The sequence below is a fragment of the Elaeis guineensis genome, chromosome 1, assembly GCF_000442705.2.
Source record: "Elaeis guineensis isolate ETL-2024a chromosome 1, EG11, whole genome shotgun sequence".
In the NCBI taxonomy this organism is placed as follows: Eukaryota; Viridiplantae; Streptophyta; class Magnoliopsida; order Arecales; family Arecaceae; genus Elaeis; species Elaeis guineensis.
Genome location: NC_025993.2, coordinates 112,132,170 through 112,148,225, shown reverse-complemented (window position 1 = coordinate 112,148,225; position 16,056 = coordinate 112,132,170). Strand labels below are relative to the sequence as shown.

Sequence of the window (16,056 nt, the reverse complement as noted above, 5' to 3'; positions counted from 1 at the left end):
TATGGGGTTAATTGTAATTTAATCCATTGTGTTAATGACTTAGCATGATAGATACAATAATAGTAAATAAAAAAAGAAATAATAATTAGATTTACTACTTCATTTACAAGAGCCATCATAGATTTTTGTTGCGATATATGCGGCTGTTATTAAGACCTGAAAATATGTGGTTGATTTGAACAATCTATCAGGTATTGGTCCAAAAATAAATCCATCTAATTGCTAAGTTTGGATTAAGTCGATTCAAAATTTTTCCACCTACAATCCAACTTGACTCAATAACATAACCATTAATTAAGGTACAATTTTGATTTCCATAAATCCTATCCAACCTAAATTGAGTTTGAATTTTCTCCGGTTGGGGATCAAACTTAAGTCTTGCTTCACAAGGAGTGCCTTTTGTTTATCGAGACGGCCATGATGAAGCGAGACTGGCGTATTGCAAGGAGCACCATACCATCATACCATGTATAGAATCGTGAAATAAAGTAGATGGATCTACCATCGTTTCGCTCCAAAATAAACAAAAGAAAAACTTAAAATGTGATAAGTACTAAAATTAAAATCCAGATATATCTAATCAAGCAAAATTAATATAAAGTAGTGACCCATATTTAGTACCAGAAATCTAAATATTGCTGGACCCAAATCTTTCTAAGCAGAGCAACTGTTTGTGGAAATGCCTGAGAGAGATGTTATCGCCAATAGTTGCAGTGGATGCAGCGTTGAGTATCGACGGGTTCACAGCTGATGCGCGGAGACTATTTGAGTCGATGCCAAAGAATTGCTCAGCTTCTTGCTATTGCAAGTAGTATGATATTTGTGCTGCTGCATGTGAATATTTCACGGGAATCCAGTTAAGGATGTAGTTTCATGGAGCGCGATGATTGATTGGTACTGTTAACTTTGGGCAGCCGGAGATGACATGTAAGTTGTTCGATAGGATGGGCTTGGCGAAGAAGTCAGTGATGTGGAATACGATGATCTCAGGGTACCTCATGGATTTTAGTATGGTGGTTTTGATGTTTTGGATGATGCAAATAGAGAATATGAGGCCTACCAAGGTCACCATGTTGAGCTTGTTATCTGCTTGTGCTCAGATGGATGCATTAAATATGTGTCGTGACGTAATCTCTACTAGAGTTGGATCCTAATGATGGTGCTAATTATATACTTCTATCAAATTTATATGCACCTTCAAAGCATTGGGATGATGTGGAGAGATGTTAGGCAGATTATAATTGAAAGAGGTGTGCAAAAGTTACATATGGATGTAGTTCTACCTAGGTAAATAACATGATTCATGAGTTTGTGGTTGGTGATACCTTAGACCTGCAACTTGAACAGATAAATGCTTTTCTGGTTGAGCTTGAAAGGGAATCGAGGAAGCTTGGGTATCAGCCTAGTACAGAGTCTGCACTTCATGAAATAGAGGATTAGGAGGAGAATGTGGTTATGTATCACACCGAGAAGAATGCGATTGCTTTCGGGCTTATGACTACTACGGGAAACAAATCGATCCGAATGGTGAAGAACCTTGAAGTGTATAGTGATTTCCATGAAGCAATGAATTTTACTACCCTCTTGTAAGCACTTATCTTTTCTATGAATTTTATAGCTAGGTTAATTTAGAGGGAGATTACTGTAAGGGATTGGAACCGGTTCGATCATTTTAGAGACAACCTGTTCTTGCAAATGTTACTGGTGAAGAAGCAAGCAGGTGATGTGTCGACTCAAGCTTCGTTGAAGTTATGTATGTTCATTCATTTTCAGTTATTTTCAATTGGTTCTTTGTAATTTTGTAGTTCGAGCCTTTTTTTCTTTAATGATGGACCAACAACAGAAAATAAAACCCACCATGAGTGGAGTTATTTCTGTAACTAGTCTGTTACTAATGCTAAAAATTTGTCACAGTTGTGTCCATGTTTATAGCAAATAAGCTTTCCACTAATTTGCTCTTAGCTTTTGCTGCATGCAAACAAAATGCATAGTAACTTTCCTATTTGTTATTCAGAATAAGTTAATAGTTTTGTTTGATCACTTTTAATTTACATGATTATTTGTGTGTGTGTCTGTCTGTGGGGTAAGGTGGGGTTCGGGTGTAGGGTAGAAGAGGCCAATCGGTGGTTAAGCTGTCCACAAGATATGACTAACCCCTGAAGCCCTAGTGAAGCCAGGGTTTGGACAAACTCGGCAAGCTGGCACATTCAGACCATAGAAATATGTTTGATTCTATTATGTTTCTTGACTCAGTGATATGAATACACCAATATGGACAATCTTGATACCAGCAGAAGGCATATGCTTGGTGGCTTGGACACCTGGGTTGCATTCTCTTCATTGCAGTAAGGTTGATTCATAAAGCAAACAATTTTATATCCTGATGACGGTTTCTTGTTCCATATATTCAGTTTTCCATATTTTTTTTCATTTGTCATATTGAAGCTATTATCATCTTTGGATCCCCTATTTGGTCATGTTTTGCGAAGAACATGCCCATGTATTCATATCCATGTATCTGTTTTCTTACTTCAAAGTTTACGTCCATAGATCCGTTGCCTATTATATAGTTATCTTTTCAGAGATGATTGTGTACTCTAATTTATTAAATTGCAGAACAAGATTGTTTTCTATCTCTGTTTGTTCATTTACTGTTTGGATTTCTTTCTTTCTTTCATCCATTTATCTTCAGGGCAATGCATTTTCTGTCTACTGCTTGGGGTCTCATATTGCTCATCTTGTGCGGTAGGACTTTTGCCCTTAGGGCCCTTTAGCCAGTGCATTTTATGACACCCTCTTACCATTGCCAAGGCTCAGTACCTTGGCAAAGAGAGAGATTTAATATGATTTATATATAATGGTAATTCAATCAACTAGTGCAACAAAAGTCATGCAATATGATTTCATCAAAGACAGTGTACCAAAAGACTGTTCTGATACACCTCCATAGGGTAGTCATTATGTGAAGATCATATGATCAAAACACAGCAGCATTAGCTAGGAAACACAATTTAGTAATTTTTTTATGCTGCTGGATCAGCTTTAGCTTCATACCCGAGATGAAGGGCTGTCTGATCTTGTTGGTGTGAGTAGTGGGGTGCTGCCTCCAACATACTGACATGGTAGTAGTTCCTAGAATCAAATCCTGGAAGAGCATCAAACTCATGTCCTGCTTCAATGATGCTTACTTGCTGTGCTCGCTCAGTCTCTGCAATCTGAAGAGATTAGAGGATTAGAAAAAGGGCCATATTTTTGGAGTATAAACAATGCTTAGAGTTAATGCCCAGAACAAGATTCAGAGAGCTTCACTCTAGCTTTGTTCGTAAAAGAGCAAAATAGTTAAACTACAGAAGATCCCTTATTACCATATAAGCCTTATGAAAACTGGGAAAGAAACATTTTCAGTGCATTCTTGGAACTATCTAAAGAAAGCATACACTTTCCTAGGGTTCCAGTATTTCAATAATGTCTTCATGCTAAAGGTCAGAAAGTAGTTAAGCCAGTTCTTGCACCAATCAATATAGGATGATGCTTGACATTGATCCCTGCAGCTGGTGATGCAGTGGCCAATGGCTGGAAGAACTCAAGTTCATTTCAGATAAAAATATGAAATCCTCCGTTATCATTCATAACTTTTAAGACTTCCAGCAGTTTTCTTTTATAATTATTTTTTGGCTGTTCAGTTGAGGCCATAGCAGAGTGTTATGTTAATTGATTAGAAGAACTCAAATTCATGTGCCATTCTGTCAGGATTATTAAAACATAAAAGTGAAGTATTGCATTCAATATCATGCCAGTAAAAGAAAAAAGATAAATGTTCATCTATCTCAGGCTTGCTTAAACTCTTCTATTATTTAGATGAGATAAAGAAAATGATAATATAAAATTTTGTGTTGTTTCTGTTTAGAAAAAGGCTTCCCTTTTCTCTGACCTTAGCTCTAAGGTGCATATTAGCATTCTGAAGCTCCAGTTCCTGAGGTTACAAAAAAGGAAAATTACTCAGGAGGGAACAGCTGGAAACAAAAGAAAAGAACCATCATTTATGAGGAAGTTGTGAGTATAGAGTTTTACCCTTTTTTGCATGTACTCAATTTCTGCAAACAACAGCTCATGCTGGTAAGATCCAACAATATCAGTAAGGACCAATATATGAAAGACATAAGCACAATGGAATCCTTCTAAACAGATTTAATGTTTTTTGATTGCATAACAACTCGAAGAAGTACATGATCAATGCACAAACCAATTGACTGATAGTTTAATAGCATCATTATGCATGCTTGGTTGCTTAGATGGATTCTTTATAGATATTCTTTATACTTTCTGAATGGAAAGTTCCAACATATCTTTTGTAGAATACCTTCTTTGATCTGATCCTTGTGATGCCTCTTTCAAGTCGGTTTTCGAGTTGCTTAAGCTCCTTCACAGTCAAAGAACCCAGAGAATCACCCATTAAGTGCCTAGAAAAAATGGTGATATGATTAGAAGTTATGTGCTATATCATCTTGGCCTTTCAGAAGCAAACTTACTTTTATTCACTCCTTAGTTTGCACAGATATTTTCTTCCACTTTGGAAAGCAGGAAAATTTTTTCCTACTTATATTTAACTCAAGTTTGTTATAAGATAATGAGCTTACCGATTTGCATTTTGTAATATTTGGATCTGGTGGCGCAGTTTTGCTGATTCTTGCTGATAATATTGCTGCATTCACATCACCAAAGACAGAAAGACAAACCTTAAAAGCCATTTCATTCTTTTTATATAAAAGCTGATTCGTGTTCAAGAAGAAGGATTGCTAGTGTTTATGTGCTCATTTCTCTTTCTAGCGTGTTTGTGATGAAATGTAATTAGAAATCATAGAAATAGTAGCCATGCAAACCTCTGGTCATGCCTTGTTTAGTTTCTTCTGGGACTATGTAGGATAAAGAAAATACTTACCAGAATTATTAGTGAGTATTCGGAGATGAAAGTGGGAGAGGATTAAGAATCGGTGTTCTGCTTAATTTGTCTTTTAATTTTCCAACTCGAATGTTGCCATTTCTCTTTATTTTAAAACTAGTCATGTGGGTGAACTATTATTGATTTCTAATGTTGCAATTCATTAACTTATATCATTAATTTATCTCTAGCAATCTAATATTTTCTTCGATGATAGAAGGACTATTAACTTCTTAAAAGCACCATCTTCAATTAAGAAAGAGCTTGATGCAATGCGGAGAAAATCATCGAACTTGTCATCCATATGATGTTAAGCTGCAAGGACCATCCTTATGCCAAATAAAAACAAGGGGTATAGATTCCAACAGCTAAGATGAATATACTGTTGATGACTGCCCAGAGATGGGTGCATTTCTTGCATTCATAATGCCATATGTCAGCCAACAAGACTTGGATCTATTGGTTGGTACCGCTGTCCTAGTGTTTGCAGTGGAGGGAGATCCTGGACTCAAACCATGTTGGCACATCCTTCATAATCTAAAGATCAAAAAAAAAAAAAAAAAAAAAATTCCACTAGGTGTAATTGAATAATAAAAAATCAAGAACCAAATTATGAAGCCATAAGTGAAAAATTTTGTCAATCACCACATAATAGCAAAATTTTTGTTGAGATCAATGAATTTCAGACTGCTATCGGCTTCAGGGAGTGATCTAGGAATTCAACTTGTTAACTTTGTCTTCACAATGTACAAAATCTCATGGATATTATGACACCTTTCAGTAGAATTTCTTTTTGTTTTTTGTTAGATCATTAGAATTTCTTCTCAATTAGTCAATAACACAACCAATATCTGAAAAGTTCTACATCATTCTTCATATCTTATATTTTCTTTTAACAAAGCATGCTTGTCATCAACCATTATAGTTTTCCAGTTGATTGCTTTGAAAACAACAAACTACAAGATCAGAACAAGGCTGTCTACAAACAGATATTTTAACCTTGTCCTACCATCTTTTTTTGTACAAGGCAATGACCTCAATTTTTTTTTTCTCATAAATTCTATCTCACACATGATACCAATATTTTTATGTTCTCTAATATTCATTTCATGATGCTGATACATTCATAACAAGCTGTTAGCATGCACAGGCATCCCATAGTTTTTAATTCTATTAGACCTGATAAGCACTTCTTGACTAAGAAACAAGGATTCCTACACCTATGTCATCCACATCCTTTCAGTGTTAATCAAAATCTTAGCTCATGCCTAAATCTTAGCCCAATTTATCCTAATTTTTAACTCCCTAGCCCTCCGATTCACCTCTATCTTAGTTATGATCAACCATACCAGACTGTTGCAAAGGTTTCATGTTAATACCCCATGAAAGCATTCATTTGCGAAGTCATGTGTCACAAAGAATCATTGAAGTGCAGAAACATAATCTTATTTTACACTTTGGTTTTTCTTGTTAAGACTTCGAGTATTTGTGGGACTAAGCTTTCCATATTCTTACACACTATGATCTTTATAATGCCTTCACCAAAATATAGGCATCTACGCACCTTTTTCACAACTTTCAATTCAAGTTCTATGTGTACCTTAATTGAATGGTTATCAAGGATATTTGCAACTATAAGGTCATATAGTATGTCACATTGCTTACAAATAAAACATCAACTATAATTTAGAAAGTAGTGCATTCTAATTGTAGACCGAAAAAGCAGTCAACCTAATTAGACTCTATTAGTCGTAACTTACAGGTAACACATAAACATTGCTAACATTTTTTGTGAACTACCAAGGCCATCTCATACTTTGTTGTATTATGGTAAGCTTTATCATTTGTTCTTTAAAAATATCAAAAATCAAATTCATATAATGATAAGTTTGTTGGTTCAATCTCAAAAAAGAAATGAGCAAATCCATCAAAGAGAAATAAAAAATGAACATGTTATTTCGATAAATAATTGAAGATATTTGAGGAAGAGATATGAAGATGAAAAAAATTAGAGAATTATAAACATTAATGTCTACCAATGATAAAGCTGTTTCTTGATGCAAAAGATGAGTGTACTTATGTCAAGGATATATATGTATCCATGATTTAGATATTTGTGATATTTTTTAGTAGATGAAAGTTGAAAGATATACATATACATTGTATTACATTTTGGTATATGATACAGATTTAATGGCATATCAACTAAATTAAATCTAGGATGAAATTGACAGAATCCTTTCAAGTACAAAAAAATCATTTTCTTCCATGAATATAGAAATGTATTTTCTCTCTTTTTTATGCTATCTAAGTCAAATTTTCAATTTGATTTGGATTGAATTAAAAAAGAAAAAAAATCTAATTTTTTGTGTATACTAGATTAAAATAACTGGCATAAAGATTATTATTTTTATTTTTTATGATTGATTTGATAAAGTAAAATAAGTCCATGGGAAAGAAACAAGATAGATTTTTTTTTGTTAATGATCAAATATTCCAATTCTGTGATGCAAAGCTATTAATATGTAATAATGTAGAAAGGATTGATAAAAATGAGATTAAAAGAAAAAAAATTGCTTACTTGAGAATCAACGTCAACAATAGAACCTGAATTTGAAGTATTAGCACATGCCTTCTTGTATCTCTCAATAGTTGATTTGATGCTGAAAAAGCATATTCTTTTAATCCACATGTGAGAAAGAATTCTTTTTGTGTAACAAAGTTTAACTACAAATTAAATAAAATATCACTTTTTATGTAATTTTGTATGTAGGCAATGCTTTTAGTAAGTATCAGATGATGAAGTTGGATGTAATATATCATATAACCAAAGAAACCTAGAGGAGAGAGGCAAACAAACCATAAGAGATGACTAAGGATAAAGAATCTTTAGGCACTCAAACTTTTCAAATTATTTAAAACATCTATGTTTTGAATAACAAGCATGAGTAAATATTTCTTAGAGAGTTACTATTTTGTCGATTACAATTCTATGCAATAAAATCTGCTATACAATTTTATAATATTGCTCTAATCATGATTATCCTAGCTATCACTTCATTAATTTATTCTTTTTATTTTAAAAGCAAAAACTTATTTTATTGATGTAAGTAGATTTGTACATATAATTGACCTAAATATGAAATATTTTTCATTTGCATGTCATAATGGGGAAAAACCTTTAAACTATTGGATATTATGTTTTTGCATAACACTAAGATAATCCTATTTATATAAAAGTTGTGCATGCTTACACGCCAAAGTTATAGAGAAATAGAGATGTTCAAGTTTTATTATCACTAAAATTATCTGATGACTTTGACTAGAGTAGTTATAGATTTACATGGTCCTATTGTTCCAAATAATTACATTATACAGTTCAAAAGAAGAAATCTTTTGTTAGGATTTTGAACATAATATCCACTTTTCAATTTGCTTAGCAAGTCATTGACATGACCATTAGGATTTTACCTAAACACATATTGTTCATAAATAAGAAATCTAGTGTTGCTAATATTAGTCTATAGATAATAAGCTCCATCGGATACATTTTTGAAACCTAGATATGAATATTTTTTTCCAAACAAATGGAAGTTGGAGGGCATCCAAAAATAGAGTGCAAGGTCCTTTTTATCCTTGGAAGAGTATACTATTAACTATATATTATTCTTATTTATTTAGATGAAGCAAATATTAACTATCCAATAATTGCATGTCCTGAAATATATTTGTAACTTATTTTTTGAAAAAGTAATCTTGGATATCCAACAATAATCTCAAAGAAATATCAGAATAATTATTCATGTCAAATACTTTGGCAAACCCTCTCAAGGTTAGAAATTGAAAGCTTTCCCCTCTAAGTGTGGTTCACTACTTCTTAAGTATATCCTTGCTTGAAATATTTATAACTTTTGTGATTTGACAATAAATTATTTATAACTACTTGTAAGTAATAATAATCTTAGAACATCATACATCGACCTAATTATCCATGTCTAAAGAATATTAACATCCTACCCCTAACCTTGCAATTTTTAAATAATAAAAGTACCTCACAAGTGAAAAATAGAGGTGCACAACACCCTTTAGAAACCTCATCCTCCATGTTTATCTAAAGCTTAGAGTGCCTTCTTTAAGATTTATTGCTATTATAAAGTCAATTGTGCTTTGCATTGGCAATCATTTGACAATGAATGAGAAGATGATTGATATTTTTTTGGTCATGTGGAAGCAGAAAGGCAACCCAAGTAATTTTAGATCGGCAAGTCTCCATATTATGTCTAATATTTCCAAACAACTTTAGATTGGCATATTTGACAAATTATTCCTACATTAGAATAATCAAGAGGTCAAAATTGAGTACATATGGCTCAAGTGGAGACCACAATAACTCATTAGCTATCCAATCCATCCATCGGAATAATTATGAGTGATCTAGTGGTGTTTGGTCTAAAAAAAAAAAAAGAAAAAAGAAAAAGAGAGATCTAGTGGTGGCACATCTAAATAAGAGTGACTTATCTAACATTTAGATCTTCATGTGAGCAATAAGTTCAATTAGTGTTTTGTCAATTTCTTTTTTCTACTTCAAAAGTTGGCTTAGAATTTGAAGCTCACAATCAATCATCACTCATATAAAAAAATCTTAAGCACATCTTAATAGCTTTATCTTAATTTTTGGCATCTCCCTCCCAACTAGAGGGGACCATGGTTTGAACCCTAATGTGCACCACCATATTTCTAAAAAAAAAAGAGAATACTTTTATACCAATTGATAGTAATACAATAAAGCTTTCTCAAAAAAAAAATAGAAGAGAGAAAACAAATGCAAGAAGATAAAACGTTTTGAGATGGTGAGGATCAACTGATCATTAGTTTATTACTTTAAGGGTAGTGTTAGGCAATTTTCAAAGAAAGAGAAAAAGACCACTTGAGGTATGTTAAGAAAGTCTAAATACTTTGAGTTGTATCCATGGAGATTCAGAACCTTCGCTAATAGAAGGAGAGGTGTAAATCATTAGGCTGCCAAGTTCATGGTTCTTTAAATATATTCCATGTATAATCTAACATTTCTTATCTAGTATTGCAATTGGTGGATTCAGTTCAAATATTTACAACATGGACAATGCAACAACAATTACCTTCACTTGGAACCATAAGTTATCATATCTAGGAGGGGTACATCATATGCAAGATGAAATTATTAGCATACTAATGTTCATGATTTCTTTCAATCTAATTTGGTCATATGGTTCAAATATTGACAATTTGGACAATGCAACAACCAATTCTGCATTGGGAACCAAATGTTTTCATATTAGTAGTGGTATATCATGCGCAAAATGAAATTATTAGCACTCTAATTTTTTTTAAAATTGAAATTGGGATTTTTTAAAAGAATAGACACTTAGTTTAGTGGTGCGAGCAAACTGAGATAATAGTTATTGACAATAGGTAATTTGTTAGCTTCTTAATTACAACATTCGAATTGTAGCTTAGACAGGCATATATTTTTTTTGAAATACAAGTCGATCAGATGTGGCTAGACCTATGCTAGTGATATCTAAACTCTAGTTTCTCAAATCTCATATACCTAAAAAAAGACTACCCTTCATGCTATCTCAACCAAATACTGAAGAATAATATATACTAGTATACAGCAATACTGCTAATAAGTGATTGTGTATCACCATATAATAAATGATAGGTCTAATGTCAGCTTCCAACCTCGAGCCACATGAAATGGCATAGTGCATATGCATGAGGCATTAGCGTCTGGCATGATGTGACACATTTTTTCATATTTGCTTCAGTTCCAAATTATGATTTGGGCAACATGTGATTGACATGTAGAATTGAAAAATCGCTACATATAAGGCCTATATTGATCCTACTCTCTCCCTCCACACACACACACACACACACAGATATATATATATATATATATATATATATATATAGAGAGAGAGAGAGAGAGAAGGTAACGAGGACTACATTTATAGTTGAAAAATACAAAGGAAATGGCTACCAATTTTCATTATATAGTTTTATGAAGAAAGATCAGCAGCATGGCAAACATCTCTTTAGTCTAATCGGAATGTCACATAAACCACTTCTAATACAAGATATCCTTGAGAAAGAGGACTAAAATCTTTATATGTGCTCTTAATCAGATGATAAGCTTGTGTTCTTCATCTTGTATTCAGTATTAGGACATATTTTTTACTGTTTATGTTGCATTATCATCTTTAAATATTAATGGATATATAAGGTTGAGGACTCTATAGGATATGGTTGAAGTTTTGTGTTTTTTTAAAAGAAGGAATAAGAAACTGTCACATCACCATGTTACATTATCTGATGCATATTCTACATATCTCACTTGAACACAAGTTTAATTCACATGTATGTAATGTAACAGAAGGTAGTCTACATAGGTGGAATAAGTGATTGCAAAAAAGATTTCAGTACAGTTTTAGAAGTAAAATGTATCTGGCCGTATTTTGCTTGCAAATACTTAACATTATTTTGGTAACTCATTAATACTTAAACACACGCTTAATATGTTTCTCATGTCATGTGATAAAATATAGATATAATTAAGTCACAGTATGTAAATGAGTTAGCAACTCAACAACCAGATTTGATTAAGATATTTGCACCAATGGTTCACATAGAGATAGTTAGAACTATTCTTACATTAGTAACTCAGATGCAATTATCGATCTTTCAGTATTTTTGAATGAAGAACTTGAAGAGTCTATATTGAGCAGTCAGAAGGTTATCTTATAAGAAAAAAGAAAACAAAATCTATCAACTTCAAAAGGCACTATATGGCTTAATGCAAGCATTTAGTGCATGGAACAGTAAGATTGATAAATATTTTCACTAAAATAACTTTGAGAGAAGTCTAAATAAGCCACTACTATATGTCAAAAGGAAGAAAGGTATACAATATTTCTTTATTGTTTGTTTATATATTGATAATCTTATTTATACCAGCACTAATACCATTAAGGTAGAGGGATTTAAAAAAGCAATAATCTTATAGAATAATTGATCTTAGTCTCATGAGCTTTTTTTTTTTGGCATTCAAGTCAAACAATGAAAATGAAAAAAATGCATATCATAAGAAAAATAATATATTGATGTGATACCCAATCTAATAAGCCACACAAATCTTAAAGCAGTAAAAAAAATTGGGCACAAACTTTAAAGCATCAAAAAAAGAAAAAAATATGATGGAGAACTTGGGAGTCTTCTTCCACTTGATCCCATCAAAGAAGAAGCCGATTCCAAGGAGGATTCGACCTCCCCTCCATCTGATTAGAGGCTTAAACTCCTCCTAATCCCATGCTAGGGTCCACGAATTTCACCATCGATTTAGCTGAGTTTCATCATGGGTAGTTCCTCTACCACCATGGCCAATCATCATCAGAAAAATGAGGTAAGGCCCTCTTGATATTTTGAATAATCTTCTCCTCATCCTCCATGATTGTGGATCATGGATTCCGACCGACGAACCATCAAATTTTGTTAAAAGGGAGGAATCAGTCCATGGCAATGGCTCTGACATCGGCAAAATCAAGAAAACACGCAGAAAATCAATGAAAAATAGAAAAATTAGTCCAACCGCTAGTCTGAAGTCCATCGATTGCACCATCGTAGCCCCAACCACTATCGATTGAGCCATGCAGATGGTGATCTACTATTTCAGAATTAAGAGGGGGGAAATAATCCCCTATTTCATTGTAGAACCAAAGGAAGAGAGAAAAAGAAGAAAAGAAAAAAAAAAAGAAAGAGAGAAGGATTTTCTCTCGTCTCTCTCTCCTTTCTTATGTTTCTCTTTCTACCCTCTCTATTTTTCTCTCTATTTGATCCATGGATCTCAGTATGAACTTGAGATGATCTTTTCAAAGAGAATCGAAATCACTTTGATTTTCATACAATATGTTAGATCTCAGTCTGATCCTTATTAGATATTCATAGAATTTGATCACTGTTAACTCCTTTTGAGTCACCCACTCTAGCATGATCTTTGATGATCTTAATCGTGATTTTTTCTTTTGAGGGATGCAAAGACTCACTCTCCAGTTTCTCTCTAAAAAGATCTATGAACCTTAGTATCGAATCCTATCTCCTTGTCTCGTGAATTCATGTTGACCCTCGGTAGGAGGCCTTAAACTACCCCAATTCCTAGGTAGCCCGTTGGACCGACCACCCAAACTATATTTTTTTTCTTATGATTAAATTTATCAAATAAAAATTAATTATATTTTAATATGTTAAATATATTCGACAAATTTATCCAGCAAAGTTTGAAGGACTAGGGTAGAAGAGGTCCGATACTTTTTACTTATTTTTAAATTATCGATTATTTTATCATAAAAAATTATTTTATATTTTTATAAAATAAGAATCGAGCATATACATTGTGAAACTCATGATTTATCGTAAAATAGTAATCTATGAATATTTTAATCTGAATGATTTGTTTATGAAATATGAACTCTATGTTTATGAAATTTATATTTTGTTATGAAAAGAATGATTTCATGATTGTTTTACTATTAAAAATTATTTATGGATCGCGAACTCTATCAAATTATATATATATATATATATATATATATATATATATATATATATATATATATATATATATATATATATATATATATATATATATATATATATATATATGTGGACTAGAGCCTTTGGCATGGATAAGCCATTGAAAGCCTCTTGTACTATGCTACTATGCACGAATGAAAATTCTTCATGTTTGCTATTAAAAGGTTCTCTTTCTTATATCTTGTTTCCTATACTTCCTTTTGTACCCAACAAAATTGTTATCAGAGTAAGGTAATCCCTTGTTTGTAGTTTTCATCTAGAGCCCCCCAAACTCTACCTCATATCATCTACCTAAGTCCTATGTCTTGATTCAATTCCACCATGGCAATATGTTCTAGCATGAGTACAAACAACTACGTTCAACTATATATAAAGCTTAGTGCTAGTTTTTGATGGCGAGAGCAATAATTTTTGGAGCATTCAAATGAGAGGACTCTTTTCATCTCACAAGATTTGTTGGACTTAGTTGAAGGTGGCTATGAAGAGCTAGCAAATCAATAAGTATTTGCGGCATGGACTTAAGCAAAGCAAATGGAGTACAAAAAGGATAAAAGAAGAGATGTAAGAGTTTTTCTTCTCATTTAGCAAAGGTAAGCATAAACTATCTTTCTTAGAATTGTAGGTGCAAATAAATCTAATGATGCATGAAAAATTTTAAAAGCTATATTTTAGGGCTCTGACAAAGTTGTCTCTATTAGGCTTTAGACTTTGTGGAGTGAATTTGATCATTAGCAATGAAAGATCATGAAACAATCAAATATTTTTTCTTTAATTCGAATTACTAATCAAATTAGAAGCTATGGTGATACCATTCAAGATAAAAAGATTGTTGAGAAAATTATGAGAAGCTTGCCTATCAAATTTGATCACATTATTGCTGGTAGTTGAAGAATCGATCAAAGGGTTTATCTATTCTTACTTTGCATAAACTAATGTGTCACTTAAGGCATATGAATAAAGAATGAATAGATTTTCAGTTTAATCGTTAGAGCAAGCATTTGATTCAATCTTGCTATTGAGAAAAAGAAACTTTTAAGTGTAGAGCAAGAAGAAAAAGAAAGATACACATCTTAAAGAAAAGATAAAAAAAATAGAAACAATTTTCTATGGAAGCCTGAGGCAGAGGAAAATATATATAGGGTTAATCGAATCAAAGAAATGATAAACCAATTTCTAATGCTTTATTTGCAAAAAAATCTGGACATGTATCTAAATTATATTGTTATAGATACAAAATTTCAAATCATTTTGAAAGAGATTGTGGGTTCGAAGATAAAAAAGAAAAGAATGAAATAAATTTTTCTAAAAAGAATGATAGTGAACAACTATTTTATTCTTGCATGAATTTTCAACAAGAATCACAGGATATTTGGTATTTAGATAGTGGATGCGGTAATTACATATATAATAGAAAATTGAAAGTTCATCATCTAGCTAAATCAAAATACTTCCTCTTCGGTGAAACCTTGAGATGGCAAGCTACAACAAGTTGATGGCAAAGAGGCCATAGTAGCCCACACAAAAGGAGGGATAAAGAGACTTGTCCATGTTGTTTTTTGCATGCCTGGATTAACTCAAAATTTATTAGGTAGGACAGTTGTTGCAAAATGGATACATATATGGTAATCTTTGATAATACTGAATATAAAATTCTTAATAAAGATAAGAATGCTCTTATGGTAAAAGTTAAGATGATCCAAAGTAAATTCTTTGCTTTTAACATGCCAATCAAGTAAAATCTTACTTCAAAAGATAAAAAGATTGATGAGTCATATTTATGAACTTATAAATTACAAAGGGTTCAATTACTTGTTAAAAGAAAAGAATATGATTTTTCGACTTCCATTAATTGATGAAAGAGGGGAAATTAGTGAGGATATCTACGATAAATTACATCGGCTCTTTTTCCCAATGATAGCATGGAGAGCATGAGCTTCTCTCGAGCTTGTATATATAGATATTAATGGTCCTATAAGAACTTTTAATTAAAAAAGATAATTTTTTCTCATTGTTGATGATTATAGTAGGATGATATGGGTTTATTTTCTTGAGCAAAAATTAGATAACTTCTCTATCTTCCTCTAATTCAAAGCTTATGTTGAAAGATAGAGTAGTCATCAAATAAATACTTTAAGAATAGATTGAGGAGCAAATTCATGTTTACACCATTTATTAACTTTTGTAAAGAGAAAGACATCAGGAGGCAGCTTATAGTATGTTGTTTGCTGAAGCAAAATGTAGTAGGAGAACACAAGAACCGAACAATAATAAGGATAGCTTGAAACATGTTGAAAGAAAAAAAAAAAATCAAATAAATTCTAGGCAGAAGCTATCAATGCAACTATTTTTATTCTTAATCATTCTCCTATAAAGATGGTACAAAATAAATCACCTTGTAAAGCTTCATTTGGGAAAAAGCTTAGGTAAAAAATTAAAAGTTTTGGATGCATTGTATATGCACTCATTTCTTCTTAAATAGTGAAAAG

At 32.2% G+C, this 16,056-nt stretch overlaps 1 protein-coding gene across 1 annotated transcript in view; it reads right to left on the bottom strand.

Annotated features, from left to right (window-relative positions):
* Positions 1-2,877: 2,877 nt before the first annotated feature.
* LOC105038563 (agamous-like MADS-box protein AGL11) overlaps positions 2,878-16,056 on the bottom strand; it is a 104,001-nt gene continuing 90,822 nt past the window's right edge. The window contains exons 3-8 of the mRNA XM_073259975.1: positions 7,521-7,602; positions 4,638-4,702; positions 4,361-4,460; positions 4,072-4,113; positions 3,932-3,973; positions 2,878-3,215 (exon numbers count right to left, since the gene is read on the bottom strand). Of these exons, the coding sequence (XP_073116076.1) occupies positions 3,024-3,215; positions 3,932-3,973; positions 4,072-4,113; positions 4,361-4,460; positions 4,638-4,702; positions 7,521-7,602 (523 nt within the window). The 3' untranslated portion in view covers positions 2,878-3,023. The remainder of the gene's footprint in view (positions 3,216-3,931; positions 3,974-4,071; positions 4,114-4,360; positions 4,461-4,637; positions 4,703-7,520; positions 7,603-16,056) is intronic.